Source organism: Diadema antillarum, unplaced genomic scaffold, assembly GCF_040938485.1.
Source record: "Diadema antillarum isolate AM-2024a unplaced genomic scaffold, OU_Dant_1.0 seq00000850_RagTag, whole genome shotgun sequence".
Taxonomy (NCBI): domain Eukaryota; kingdom Metazoa; phylum Echinodermata; class Echinoidea; order Diadematoida; family Diadematidae; genus Diadema; species Diadema antillarum.
In genome coordinates, this window is record NW_027271723.1 from 799,393 (window position 1) to 814,086 (window position 14,694).

Below are 14,694 nucleotides of genomic sequence, written 5' to 3' on the forward strand. Positions count from 1 at the left end.
CTGCAAGAGTTTGTACTGCAGTGACACCATTGCCGAATTCATTTATAAGTTTTTGAAAGGCATCACTTCTGTGAAATTAAGTGAGACTTTGATAAGTTCTTAAACATTCTTTTTTCATGTCTGATTTGAATAATGAATATTTCCCTGTTCTGTCAGCTTGATTTTACTCTACACATCCGAAGTCAACTTGTAAAGGGCGTAACATGTCACTTTGGAGTCTTAGAGAAAACTCCATGAACAGTTTCCATTAACTTGACAAAAAATGGAAGGATTTTGGGGGGAGATTGGAGAATGGTGCCTAATCATATCTATTGCAAAGAAGATAATGTCATATGATGGCATGTACACCAAATAGAACCTTCAGTCTCTATAAATACACAGCTGAGAGACATGCAAACATGTTTGAAGGGCATGAATGATCAGTCATTAGTGCCCTTGTGACGGCATCTTGAGACAACACAAAAGTTCATGGCTTTGAAACGGCTCAACCTGCACTCAAAAGTAGCCTCTGATAATCAATCATTCTTAACAGGTTAATTTCTTCTATACTGTTGCACTCTTATTTATTTATTTATTATTATTATTTTTTTTTTTTGGGTATTCTCACAGCCTAATTTAAACTTTCCACACTGAGCACCAAAACAAAAAGGGGGGGGGGGGAGAAAAAGGAAAGAAAACTCATATTTCTTGTATTCTCTCATATACTGTTCAAACATGTGGGCATGAAAATACACATTCTGGTCTAAAATACATTTGCACAAAGAAATACATAGCTACACTTTACACTTTCTCATATCTAAGTTCAGACACTCGACACAAGTTAGACGATTTCATAAATAAGTCTTTTGGAAAGTTATCTCTGGTCCTAACATGCCATGCAGCAATCATGTCCGGACTTGGAATTTGCCAGCCCTCGTCAGGTACTTGACTCCTTTGAAGGGTTTGTATTTCTGTTTAAGAGAGAAAGAGATAGGCAAAAATCACTCGCACTATGGTATCAATAGATGTGTCACATTCATAATTAAGTCTACAGGAAGAAATTGAACTCCTTTGCAACATTGAAGGTAGAAATGTTTTTCAGTGTGTATTGAGAATAATCTGACATTTGTTTTGACAGATGGATATACAATTTTCACCAAGCAGCTTAGATCAGTACAGCTGTCAACTTTTATTTTGCCATCATGAGCTTACACATACACTTATACATTTCTTCACATATTCAATAAAATTATAATTTTTTTCCAGTTCTGAATGACAAGACAGACCCCATTGTCACCAGTCTATCCATTATGTATTTACTGATAGTATTCTGATATTTGATATTTGGCTAAACTTTACACTTTGGATAACAATATAGAAAACAAAATCTGTTCATCAGAGAGAGAATTTTTCTTTCTAAGTATTTATGGACAAAACAAATATTACTCCTTTAGACAATCCTGTTCACCTGACATGCACCCCCTGACAACCAAATATTGCACTTTGTGTGGGAAACCTTGCCATGTGATTAAGACCAACATTGAGGTACCATGTAATGTAAGATAAAAAAGGCTAAATTTGATGAAAAATATATATATATATAAATTAATACACATACACACAAAAACCTCTCGACTAATCTCACCTCTCCATACATGTCCAGTCGGTTGACCTTTAGGCCCGAGATAGCCAGCTGGTTGATGGAGAACTGCACCTGTAGGGCGTGAGATTATGTGACTACCATTGTGAGCTACACTGTACAATGAGAATCACTGTTTATACACTTGCAAATGAAGGTTTCAATGATTATCACATACAGGTCACAGCATCTAGCAACAAATGTGAGAATAGCAACTGATTGACATATTGCCCTGCATCGTCGATGCAGGGCAATTTGTCAATCAGTTGCAATGAAAGCATCTCGACGAAAAATTTCATGAATTTGAAATGTGACAATAGTACTTCAACATTAGGCATTTACACACCTGCCAACTCTAAAATTCAATAAATAATAATATCTGGGAGAAAATTACGCAAGAATTGAATTTTCACCCATTTCCCATACATCACTATTAGCAAGTGTTGACAAAAACAGGAACATGAGGTCGAATGAAGTTTCTTCTTTCCTAGGATAATGGAATGTTCCTATTAAATGGGAACGGTTGGCAGGTATGCATTTCATCGATAGATAAGAATAGGTGCATTACAGAGTTGCAGACGTCATATCAGAGTATTGACCGAGGTCTATGAGGCTATGTCTACTTGATGGTTACAACAATAGCTGTGTCATTCCACAACAATATCAGGAATGCTTTGATCCCCTCAATTCGCCAAAAGTATTTTACAAGGCAGATTTGAACTTAAAGGGGAAATCAGTATAATTTAAGTTTGCCTGATAAGAAAGAGTAAAATATAGGAGTTCAATGGTAAAATTTCAAGCGAAATTGGGTGAAAAATAAGGAAGTTACAACATTTTGAGGTTTTGCTAATTTTTCAGGAAACAGATCATACAGGTCATAGGCAAATGGCAAAGTGAGCATGTCATCTCCTCACAACTTGCCATATAGTTTGTACATAAGATTTTGAAATTTCAAATTTTTAATTCAAACGCAATTATGCACGAGGCTCAAATCCTGGTATTTCTCACTGATCACTATTCTGAAGTCATTCAACCAGGAATAACAAGACATCATGCTTCAAACTTAAATGACAGAAACATTAAATTTTCATCATTTCTGTACACAATCAATGGAAAATTGTGAGGTTATGACACGGTTAGCTCATTCATTTGCATATTCATATCCACTGTACAAGAACTGTTTTGCAGAAATTAGCAAAACTTAAAAATGTCATAACTTCCTTATTTTTCATCTGATTACAGTCAAATTTTTACCAATGAACTCATAAGATTCTACTCTCTTTTTTTTCAGACTAACTTATATTTGGTTTGGATTTCCTCTTTAAGAAGGAAAATATGGTGATGCACTGTGCAGGGAAAGAGAAGCAGGCACAAATGACAAGCACTGGTACTTTTCCCAAGCACATGCTTCAACATACAGCTTGCAGAGATACCCAGAAAGAGAGGAATCTTACATTGATGGTTGGATTGGCCTCCGGAGGGGGGACGCCGGACTGTAGCGACATCTGAAGGATGGAAAAAAATATTTGTCCCTCTTTAGAATAAATTTGCAAACATCAAGAAATGGAGCTCCCTTGAGTAATCTAGAGGGGAGTACCAAGCTGGCACAGTTGTGAGGGGAAAAAACAAAATCACATTGTCTGAGTAGTTTGACACCTGGTAGTAATACGGCAGGTCATCATACAGTTATCATAAAGAAATGGAAAATGAACTAACATGACTTCACTGTGAGTATTTTTTTACATTGCAAGAAGACTGAAATACCAATCAGCTACAAGACTTGCATGAGTCACAAAGCTAGATATGCATATGAAATTCTATAGCTATTCATTTGGATGCACAATTGCATTGAACCTAAAATATCTACAGCAATATCAAACTTCAAAACCATCATCTATCGCACTAAATGATGTACAATCATCCCTTTTTTTCATAAGAATGCATACATAAGGGCTCTAGGAGAGGAATTAATATATCAGATGACTTTCAGAAATGAAATACAAGTCTCATGGAGAGAACAGCATTTTGATTTGAAAGAGATTTCAAAAAAATGTGTCGCACTTACTGATCCCTTGATACTGGGTATCTTCTGTGGATTGATCTTGCCGACTTCCCACGACATCACCTTGGCAACAGGATCAAAGCTGTAGGAGCCCTGCGTTGGGGTCAGCGTCATGTTCAGAACTTGCTTCGGAAGGTCACAGGTTATGACGACATTTTCGACCTGCGCAGAGAAGAAGAGAGCTTGATTGAGTCACCAATGACCTACATGCCAACCTAGAAACTGGGCATTGGACCACTTAAACCATTTGTGTGATATCTAGCTTAAACTGATCTACCAAGACTCCATTTTCCAGTCAGAAGGGAATCTGCAACAGCAACATCTGGTGTTTAAGCAATGCTGCAGATATTACACAACCCTTTTGGTAGCTGCTATGATTCACTTACATCATATAACTACACATACAAAATCTTGAGGTTCTACAGATGCAGGTAAGCATTTCCACTTGAACAATACACCAATGCATGCATGCCTATGTCCTTGTTGTCCTCATACACCTTCAACATTTTCACTCCCTTTTGGCATTTGACTTCATCACATCAGCCATTATTAGATAATGCACGTATGCACATTTCTTCATACCAGGAAGATTTCAAAGAAGATCCTTGTTTGATTGAATCAGCACACTTTGTTTTTATAGTTAAATGCTTCACAAATGCCAAAAAGTTAACTAGAAATTCCAGATGAGTTCTCTGAGCACTGCATGGAAAAATTTCAAGCTCTGTTAATTTGTGGTGCACCACATAGATTCTTTTCTTTGGATACCTGCTCATTCCAAGATTTTACCAATACATTCTTGTATTCATCAGGATGAGCATCTTGCTAGTGACGAGGCTATACAGGGTCCCCCGTTACAACAAATATGGTTGTTAAAAATGAAATTGAAATGTACTTCATTACAACAAAGTAAAAATTCAGGCTTCCAAATTCTTATAATTTAAGTCTACGGTGCAAAATTTCTTTCGTTTAATGCAAAAATTTGATACAACAAAAGAAAACTGTCAGTTCTGATGACTTCATTATAACGGGAGTTGCCTAAATACTGTCTGTGGAGGATGTCACTAAGCATAATGCACTCGACAGTAAATTTATGCCATGCACCGCAAACTAGCGGAGCTGTAGACAAGACATTCCAACACTCACTGTCTTTCCCATGGTCTGCTTTGGTCCCACCGTCACCTCAAATCTTCCTGATGTCTCTCTGATCATGATGTTTGGTTTTACATACACCGGAATGGCAGTGAGACTGGCAAAGAGAAAGTATGAAAATGAGAGAAAATGTTTACTTCACATACAAACTTCACAATAAACGCCCAGAGACATTGAGCTATCATTTTAAAATTGATCTTTTTTTCTTTTCTTTTTTTGCACCAGTGTTTCATACACAAACTGAGAGCTGCTAAAATAGGTTAAACCTCTCAAAAACAAAAGTGGCCATTTGATGGAAAAGCCAGCACCAGATAAGCATGATTTCAGCAAAAGCATTGGTCAGTAATATTCTACACTACGGGCCACACTTTGTCCATTCCTCACTTGCAGGGTAATGACAGAAAGATGATCTGACTTTGCTTGATTCTAAGCAGAGGTGGAAGGGGGGGGGGGGGGGGGGGCGTGAAATCTATAAAACAAATATAACACATCTTTTATATTCACATGCTCACACTGGAATAAAAAAGCTAGGAATTAGCAATGTCACTTCTTTTTTTTTTAATGTATAAGAATTTTGGAAAGCAGGTAGAGAGCATTGATGTGGTACTATATGCTACAGTAAGAACAAATTTACTATCATTATGACTGAAAATCACACTATACACAAGTCAGCAAAAGCATGAAACCATTTCTTTCTGTCAATGAGTATCTCTGCAGATGGAGGCTGTAATCTCTTTTTTTTTTTTTTTTTTTTAATGAACAATGTACCTGTTTATACAGTGTCATGCCATTATGTTTTGCTGGTACTGAATTGGTGGTTTTGAGTAGGTAAATGTCTCTGGGATATTATTCAGTAACATGGACCTAGTGATACACTACTGAGAAAGGAGTGATTACAGACAGGGCTGAAAAAGGTAACTGAACTCACTTGGAAGCTCCTATGTGATAGGACAGCAGTCGGAAGTTACCATCAGGAGGGACAAATGACAGAACTCTCTCCGACTGAAATAAGGAAAGAAAACATGTAATATTTACACTTACAGCCTATCATTTTGCAATATCTGTGGTACTGTATGTCTAGGTTCACCTTACCAGCATTCCAGTACACGGAGAAAATGTACATCTTTAATTGTTTTATTTTATCTTATTGCCACATCTGACAAATGAAATCAGATTATCAACATTACTGATTTTGTATCTACGCTGTAACATGCCCCCTAGGAGAGAAATATTCTGACATCATTTAATTTCAGTTAGCATGAAAAACAAAATGTACAGGCAAATTGTGTCTGCTATTGACAATAATCATGTTACACATTAAAGCTATTTCTGGTAAAGCATGATTTAAAAAACAAAATCAACAAATTCAGAACTGTAATATCCTCAACATCAAAACTAAAAATTTGGGATACAGCCGAAAAAAAAAACCAAACAAACAAAAACAAACAAAAAACAAGCAAACAAACAAACATGTGACCACTTTGATATGAAGAGGTCCATGCCAAATAGAACTTACCTCCCATCTCTTATATCGAACACAAGGATGGAAACTGACATCGTCAAGGAGACGGTGGTTGACAAAGGACATGGTGAGGTCAGGCATACCCGTCAGTTTCACCGAGCAGTCAATGTAGCCCTGGATCTCTGCGATCACCGTCGAGCCCTGGACAGCAAACACAAAGGAAATCTAAACATTACACTTCCTGCCAAACTATCTTTGTAACCCTCTGACCACCATTAACCCTGTCAGTGCCAGGGACTTTGGACAGTGTGTACAATGCTATGGGGTTTTTTGTACCAATCAGCACTAAAAGCAAACAAAGGTTTAATACACATTAGTCCCAAGATGCAGTCATGTCATTTTACATTTTCTTATGTTTGCAAAATTTACCTGTTTAACACATTCCTCCTAAAAAAATGTTAATAATGAGAATATGTTACAACAATGATTCGAGTGTTAGTGTATTGCTAGCTCGCACGCACTAGCATGCTTCCGGGGGTGCGGGACAAGAAGGCATATTTTTCCTAGTTTATGAAGGGGCAATGACGCTAGCGCTGGCGCTAAAAACCAGCAGCGACATCGCTTGTGTGCGCACATGATCGTGGGACGTGGAGAACGTAAATATCTAATTCTTGAAGGAGCAGTGACGGGAGTTTATATCATAACCTTCTAAAATGTAAGAATCCGGGAGATAGGTTGATTTTTCAGGAGTCTCCCGGCAAATCCGGGAGAGTTGGCAGCTTTGTGTTATGCATTGAGAATTACATCATGGAATAAGCCTTACACATCATGCGGCAACTGAAAACTGACTTAAAACTGCAGGCATATTCATATGGAAATGCTTACAATCCTTATTTCAGAGAATAATAAAAATAGTGTCAAAGTCTTCCTGCAAAATAGCATCATATTGATGACTGTGCATTGATTATAATGATATGATGGATGCTGCCATTAGCAACCTCACCGCTTTATCAATGATGCAGTCCACCTCTTCGATGACATCAAAGTAGGCCTCGTTGTTGGTGTATTTGACCCCGCTACGTCTCCATGGAACATTAGATAGCTGACCAGTGGGCAGCGTATCACTCAGACTGTGTGGAAAGATGATCACAAAGTTATTCAAGAATCAAGCAACACACAACTCAATTAGACTCTTAGTTCTCTCTTAATCAGAAGTGCTATGAGTAATACTAACCAGACTTTTGAAGCAAAATTTAGAAGAAATCAAAAGAGCAAAATATTTCCCAATACCTCAATTCCCTTTGTCTTGACCAATCTTGCTTTGATATTTCTATTTCCTTTCCTCTATCATGCTGACCAGATGTAATTACTACTTTAGCAAGTCATTGAATCTCTAACCTTTGAAGCGAACCTGGAGTCCAATCAATACAATACATCATGTTCATTAGTCTCCATAATTTGTATGATCCTGGAGAATACACTGTACCATTACATATTCATCTTTTTTCATCTTTCTTATAAGCATTCTGGCCTCAGACTCATCAGGCTAAAAATAATCTCAAGAATAACTGTTCTCTGATAATTCCATCTCTATCTCTTTCTATCAACAATGTATCTCTGTGAAAAGACTCATCGCCTAGAGACAAAACTTACTTTGAGCTGCCTGTGACGGTGTTGACCATGGTACGTAGAATGTTGGGAGGCTTGATCAGCTCCTTTAAGATATTGGATTCTGTGGCCAGTGGGAATCCATTGTCCAGCATTTCTTCTAGAAGCTGAGAGCCAAAATTTAAAATAAAATAAAAAATGAAGAATTGTGGCAAAACAATTCTGTAAGACTGCTGATGTTTGAAAGGCTACTGCTTTCTGAATCTTGTCGCCACCACAAGATTTAATAGCAACAACACAGTTGTTAATAGTTGAATGTGGTACATCTATACAGTTTGCATACCTCATAGACTACAACATAATGCTCCTTGATGGATGTTTCCGTACACTCGGAGAAGTAGTCACTGAACGTGTCGACGATCCGATGGAGAAACTCTATCACAAACAGAGGGGGAGCTGCAGTGGGTTGAAACGGTGACATTTAAAGAGATTAATTAAATTGATTACTTACACAAGTAAAAAAAAAAAGTTACTGCTACACACAATGCCCTGCTAGCATGGAACATTTGAACAAAAGCTGAACAACATGTGTCATAATTTGAATAACAAAGTCATTGAAAGGAATAATTTCCAGAGTATTGAATGACAGTTTGCTATTCATTCTTACACCATTGCTACACAAACTATCTTTTGAGAAAAAGTTTTCTTCCATAGAAATATCAAGGATGCCATCTGAAACATTATTCGTCGGTTGAAATTGCTACTCAAATATGAGGTAGAAAATTATTCCCTGCATTGCAAAGGGACCTGGAAATTATTGATGAAACATCATATTAACTTGTGAAAAAGATTACTCTGTCCAAGCTGTAGACTTACAATCACTTTGTAAGTGTGTGTACAAGTGTCAAACATTAAAAAAACTGGATGATGACAATGACATAATGAGTAACACAAAACATTATCATTGCATCACCGAATGTACTCATGTGCCGCATGATTACATCACCTTTGCCATAAATGTTATCTTCGTTCTTGTGATGGATACAGTGTTCAAAACTCACATGACGTGCAAAAGCGCAACATCAAAAATACAACATACTTTCATTCTGGACAACAGCTACAAAGTAGATGTGATTCCGGAAGATACTGATGAGATAATGGTGAGGTGTAGCGATGATAGGCGGTACATCCAGCTTGCTGCAGGCCTGCCAATTTAGAGAAAATTTCAGCACAAAAAACAATGACACTACATGCTGTGTGCATCTGTGCTTAAGTGTGCTACAAAGTAGTGATCACGAATGTTTATTCCCCTGATTAAGGTAATCAAAGGTTTGAAAAGTTCACTGCTATCCTCTAAGGGCCACAAACACATATCATTCTACTGGAGCCTTGTCGACCTATGTTTCACCATCCAAACAAGAGCCAAGAATCTTTCTCCAAATCATTCTTAAAGACAAGATGGCATATTCATGGTGGGTGGGGGGGGGGGGCAGGAGGAGCTGATAAATTTTCAACTTACATAAGGGGGATTCAATTTGATAACAGTACTGTCTTTTCTTTTTATTCATTTTTTTTTGCCTGTGAGTTGTTCTTTTCTTTTGAATATTAATATACAACATTGTAAGCAGTCTCACAAAGATTTTACAGTTCATTTTCTTACCTTCTCCTGAGCTTCAAAGAAGTAATCACATACTGATCTACTAACGACACTCTTCCAGTGCTTTTCCATGAAAATGTCTCTGCAGAAAAAGGCAAGAGAGCAGTTCAATACGATGAAAAAGTTATAATGGAAGCTAAACTAAACATGAAATTGAAAGGCATTTGTAAAGCACAGTACATTCAAATCATAATGGAAAATTAGACATACATCACATAGACTCCATGCTTCTTGTAGTGTACTAAATGCAAACAAATACATGTAGGGAAACGGACCAGAAATATATCCAGTAGATGGATCTATTATGAGTGAAAATAGTCCATGAAAATTGGATTCCATAAGGATTGAAAACTAGATATGATACACCAATGATACTTTTATATTCCGTTATCAAAGTTCATGGAGCAAGGAGACTAAGTATAAGAACTTCAGAAATTGTGGTTTGGTTGCATCAAATATTCAGAGACACCATTCTGTCAATTTTGTTCCTACAGTATGGTGATGAAGAAAATATGGATTTATACTGTAAACATGATAAATTCGCGGCATGAATTTTTCGCGAATCGGAGCCGACGGCCTTTTTTGCAGAATGAAATTTTCGCGAACAGCCACTGGCATTCAGTGCATATAGTGTACATTGTAGACAAGAACTTTCGCGTGCATTTTAATTTCGCGAATATTGGCACTCGCGAAATTCGCGAAATTAAAATGCATGCGAACATTCCTCGTTTTAAAGTATGCATTTCCCCTAAGGTCACATAACAATGCACAATTCTGGTGCAAATCCATTTTTTTAATCCACTTTCAAGCCCTAATTGAATAGGTAAATTTGATAATAATTCTTCTAGTCTTACTCTACTATGAGTCAATTACTAATGGTATCCTGAAGTGATTGATACTATTACCATCTAGATTAGAAAGTGTTTGTTTCCTAATGGTAAAAGTATCTTCCAAGACCAGATGTTGAGGATCACTTGCTAAAAAATCCAGTTTTCCAGATGTAGTAGTTTTTCTTGTGTTTTTCTCATTTTTTTTTTGATGGTAACAATAACATCCACTTCCAGAAAAAACAAATGGCAGCCCACATCAGCTCATCAAAGCTCTATTTTACGTGAGGACATGTTTTCAAAAAAATTCACGAACATCAGGAAAACAACAAAAAAATCCAGTTCCTAACATTCCTAAGACCCTGAGGCTTGTTCCTTAGCTGTGTCGTTAAGAAGTAAGTTTAGGTGTCTACCGAAAAAAAGTTGTCGATGTGATACGTCGTCACTTAGACTAGCTCAGTAGCTGAGAAAATTTCACTTATGTCGGAGATTGTACCCATAATCAGTTGTTCTTTGTAGATGTAGTTTCTGCTCACTCAAGGCTGGATGAAACACTGGATGTCACATGTGTAGAGTAAGAACCCCAATTTTCGGCCGGCCTCCAATATCCGGACACTTACCACTTATCACAAGGCAGCAAAGTCGACTGTCACAGCACAAGCATATCACATCGTTTCACACACTAGCACACTCGTTCACCACGCGAAAATGCCTGAGTCACCTCCAAAAATCCATCTAAAATCCCAAATTTTGCCGTCAAAATCGCGGAATCGCCGCGACTTTGCCAAAGCACGCGCAAATTAGGGCCCGTGTAAAGAATAGGGGTCGCCAAAAAAGCGCTAAAAATTGAAAAATTACGCCGTTCTGTTGCGAGATTTTTCGCTTATCGCAAGCTGAGAGTGTGATGGTATCCTCAAAAACACAAAAGAAAAACAAAATCTCCGTACGTGCCGATGCAGTGAATAAATGTACAGGGGCTGAATGCAAGTGCAGAGTCCCCAAAATTCGGACACGAACAGGCCCCGCAACATCCCCAATGCAACCTTGCGTCAAGAAGGTATGGCGCGCGCGGATTTTTCAGCGGCCCTGTACGCGTACTGACATTGCACGCGTGTCCGGATTTTGGAGACGCTGTCCGAATTTTGGGGAATTGACAAGGTGATAATATTTGGGGATTTTGTGAAATTTTATGATCGGATTGAGAAAATCAATATTAAAAAAAATTAGTTTGATATATGTAACAAACATTATTATAGATTTCATTTTGTGGAAAATTATTTGAGTTGAATAAATATTGCAAAAAAGCTTAAGTGTCCGAAAATTGGGGCTTTTACTCTACAACGTTATAAAGAAAGAACAAAGAAAATTCAACATATTTTCACTTTTCTCGCATCACAAAAGAACACTTGAATTCTCTCTTTCAGAAGGCAAAGGGAATAATATTAACCCTAACATTATGTCAGTAACAAGTCGAAGAAATGTGCACCCTATTCAAAAAGTGAAGTTTTGTGAAATTTTCCTTTTATTTTCTGTAGACCTATATCATTGTACGCACATATGTGCACATGACATCATACACTCTGACTGTAGTAGTCTTCTCATCCAGCAGTGACTACGCAGATACTTTAAAAATTAATAACTTCTGAACGGATTGTCCAATATTCACTACACTTTCACTGATGTGTTCTACTAATTTGTTGCATTCACTCAATCCACATAGATCTATGTAAATTTAGAAGGTGGACTTGTCCTTTAATACGACCGCCTATCGTTCTTTCTTTTTTTTTTTAACAACTGGAAAGTTAGTGAGATACATGTTATGTACCAGCATCTGTCAAGTAGGCCTGGGTCTAAAACCTACATGGAACCCATGCCACCTAATATTAGAGCCATAAATTTTACCGAGTAACTGTTAGAATTCTATCAATGTTTAAACACATATCTATATATGATATAGATCCTGTGGCATAGATCCTATGTAGCCCATTTCTACATAGACACAGTACACATGTCTAAGCATGTGGGACCACACTGAAAAGAGGTGTGTGCCACGAAACGGTCACACACCGGCAGGCAGGCATCACATCTGCCACAACTGGTAAGAGTGTTACATCGGCTTCTGGCGAGAGTGATAAACTTTTACTTACCCCGAGGAGTTGATCATAAAAAGGCTGTGTATCATGTTGACTTCTTGTACGTCTCAAGAAAGCAAAATCCTACAAATTACACCGTCATCGGAGGTTACGACTACACGTCTCCGCTGCTGCGTCGAGTCACAACACAACTAATTTCTCGCCCACTCAGAATGCTGACCTTTAAACTGTTTCCATCCTAACAACTTCCGGTCTACTATTCTTGCGGTCGGCTACACGTCACTTCCGGTCGACTGGAGTGAAAACAAACAGCTTGCAAGCGCTAAGCCTGCATAATGCGCATACTGCATGCTGTGCATGTGCGACGCGTATAATTTATGTGCAACTCTACGCAGCTCAGACATGGGGACTGTTTTTCATTATTCATTTTGTCATTTGTGCCATCATTCATGAGATACATGCATCATGTCTTGCCAGCAATATTCTAAAAATCTGGATCCTGTCGATCGATCGGTCCCGGTATTTTGCCAAGTTTAAGGCGGCCGGACTGGACCTGTGCCCGTATGAAATCGCGGCAGGACTCTGGATCAACGACCCGACAAAATGGCCAGATGTGCAGTAGAACCTCTTTGAGTAGGCCCTACCCCGATATCTACGCTTACTTAGTACCTCATAGAAACTTCAGGTAGGTCTAACGTTAGTACTGTAGTACTTAGGGTAGGGCCCAATTTAGAGTAGGCCTAGGGCCTAATCCTGCCGCCCGCATAGCTACAGTACCAGCTTGCGCTAGCGCTATGCTCGCGGGGCGCCCCGGCAGAAAACACGTACAGCGTTCACTCCAGGCTCACGCGAGTGGTTTGTTTTCACTCCAACGCTATCCATGACCCCGTGACACGCAAAATACCCGGATGTCCGACCATGAGAATTATAACACAATAACGCGGGAAATTCGTCTGGCGCGCCGCTAGCTGGCGAGGGATCTCGCTCGGCTTTCGATGCCCACGCACGCACGTACAATAAGCACGTCAACGGCATCATATCACGGCATCACAGATAAGGCATGCGACACAATACTAGTACACAATTTGCAGGCGGCTGAACATCCACAGGGATCCAATTTATAGGAAGAGATGAGACAGACTGTGCCTTATAGTGAGCTCACGCCGACTAAATCTTGCGTGGAAGAAGTTAGGAAGGTTGGTTATGTCTACCGGCCATACGATGAGCAGCCTAGCTACTAGTCACTAAGTGCAATAACAGTGTCAAATGTGTATGAATTGTGATTGTCATGACTGATGGGACGTGTCAGTGACTGCAGTACTACTGATCCATAATTCGTCGGATTGAGCAGCCACATTTGCAACGCCAGCGAGAGTCAAGAGGCAAGGGCAATTAACCAAGCTCCAAGCAAGGTCCCAGTGCAGTGCAGCTGCAGGGTGAGCTTCACGATTCAAGCAAATCAAGAGTCGCCTGAACACCAAGTTTCGTTGTCCTTGTAAATACTGTATGGATTCCTGTCAACACCAGGCAAGTCACTGTAAAAGACTAACATTAAAATATGCCCATCTCCATTTTGTCTGTCGGGTTTATGCACGATGCACTTGTCAATTGTAATTTGTACTATTTATTCCCGACCCCTGGGTACCCGGGGATGGCAGGGACAATGCTAGCCAGTACCAAGTTGGCCAGGAATTTCAGGATTTTTTTCGCCCAGGTGGGTCGGGAATAGACAGGGCTTTGTTGGGGGAAATTCGCTTATTTTGACCCGGTGGGTCGGGAATATACCGGGGTGTTGTCGGGAGAAATTCACTTATATTGCCCTGGCGGGTCGGAAATATACCGGGGTGTTGTCGGGGGAAATTCAGTTATTTTGCCCTGGTGGGTCGGGAATGGGCCGGGCTGTGTTGGGGGAGATTCACTGATTTTGCCCCGGTGGGTCGGGAATAGACCGGGCTTTGTTGGGGGGAGGTCAAAGCTCGGCTTCGCGTAAAAGTTTACGGAGTATTGCACTGTTTTACGTATTTTTTGCGTAGTTTGCATAGTTCTTACGCGAACAATGTGCGAAATATGCGTGGAATATCAGTGATCGTTCGCAAAAATGTTGCCGCCATCGCGTTCATGCGTGAATCATGTGCGATTCATAAGCAGTTCATTAATGACATTAGTGATAAAGCGCAGATTTAATGCATGGTTTTCCATGGACCTCAGTCATCGCGCA

The 14,694-nt window shown here is 39.1% G+C and overlaps 1 protein-coding gene across 1 annotated transcript; it reads right to left on the bottom strand.

Annotated features, from left to right (window-relative positions):
- Positions 1–276: 276 nt before the first annotated feature.
- Positions 277–12,654, bottom strand: LOC139740389 (AP-3 complex subunit mu-2-like). Its single transcript, XM_071650983.1, has 13 exons — positions 12,531–12,654; positions 9,560–9,638; positions 8,999–9,104; positions 8,243–8,355; positions 7,945–8,066; positions 7,295–7,421; positions 6,346–6,492; positions 5,758–5,831; positions 4,824–4,926; positions 3,684–3,842; positions 3,073–3,123; positions 1,625–1,693; positions 277–950 (listed from the first exon to the last, which is right to left on the bottom strand). Exons 1-13 carry the CDS (start codon positions 12,563–12,565, stop codon positions 885–887), a joined length of 1,251 nt encoding a protein of 416 aa, XP_071507084.1. The 5' UTR covers positions 12,566–12,654; the 3' UTR covers positions 277–884.
- Positions 12,655–14,694: the final 2,040 nt, after the last annotated feature.

Bases quoted from the DNA above. Each gene is read 5' to 3' on its own strand.
- LOC139740389 (XM_071650983.1), bottom strand. From the start codon at position 12,565: ATGATACACAGCCTTTTTATGATCAACTCCTCGGG. The intron at 9,105-9,559 runs GTAAGAAAATGA...CTAAATTGGCAG, and splicing joins TCTTTGAAGCTCAGGAGAAG to GCCTGCAGCAAGCTGGATGT. The intron at 5,832-6,345 runs GTAAGTTCTATT...TCCTTATTTCAG, and splicing joins TTCGATATAAGAGATGGGAG to TCGGAGAGAGTTCTGTCATT.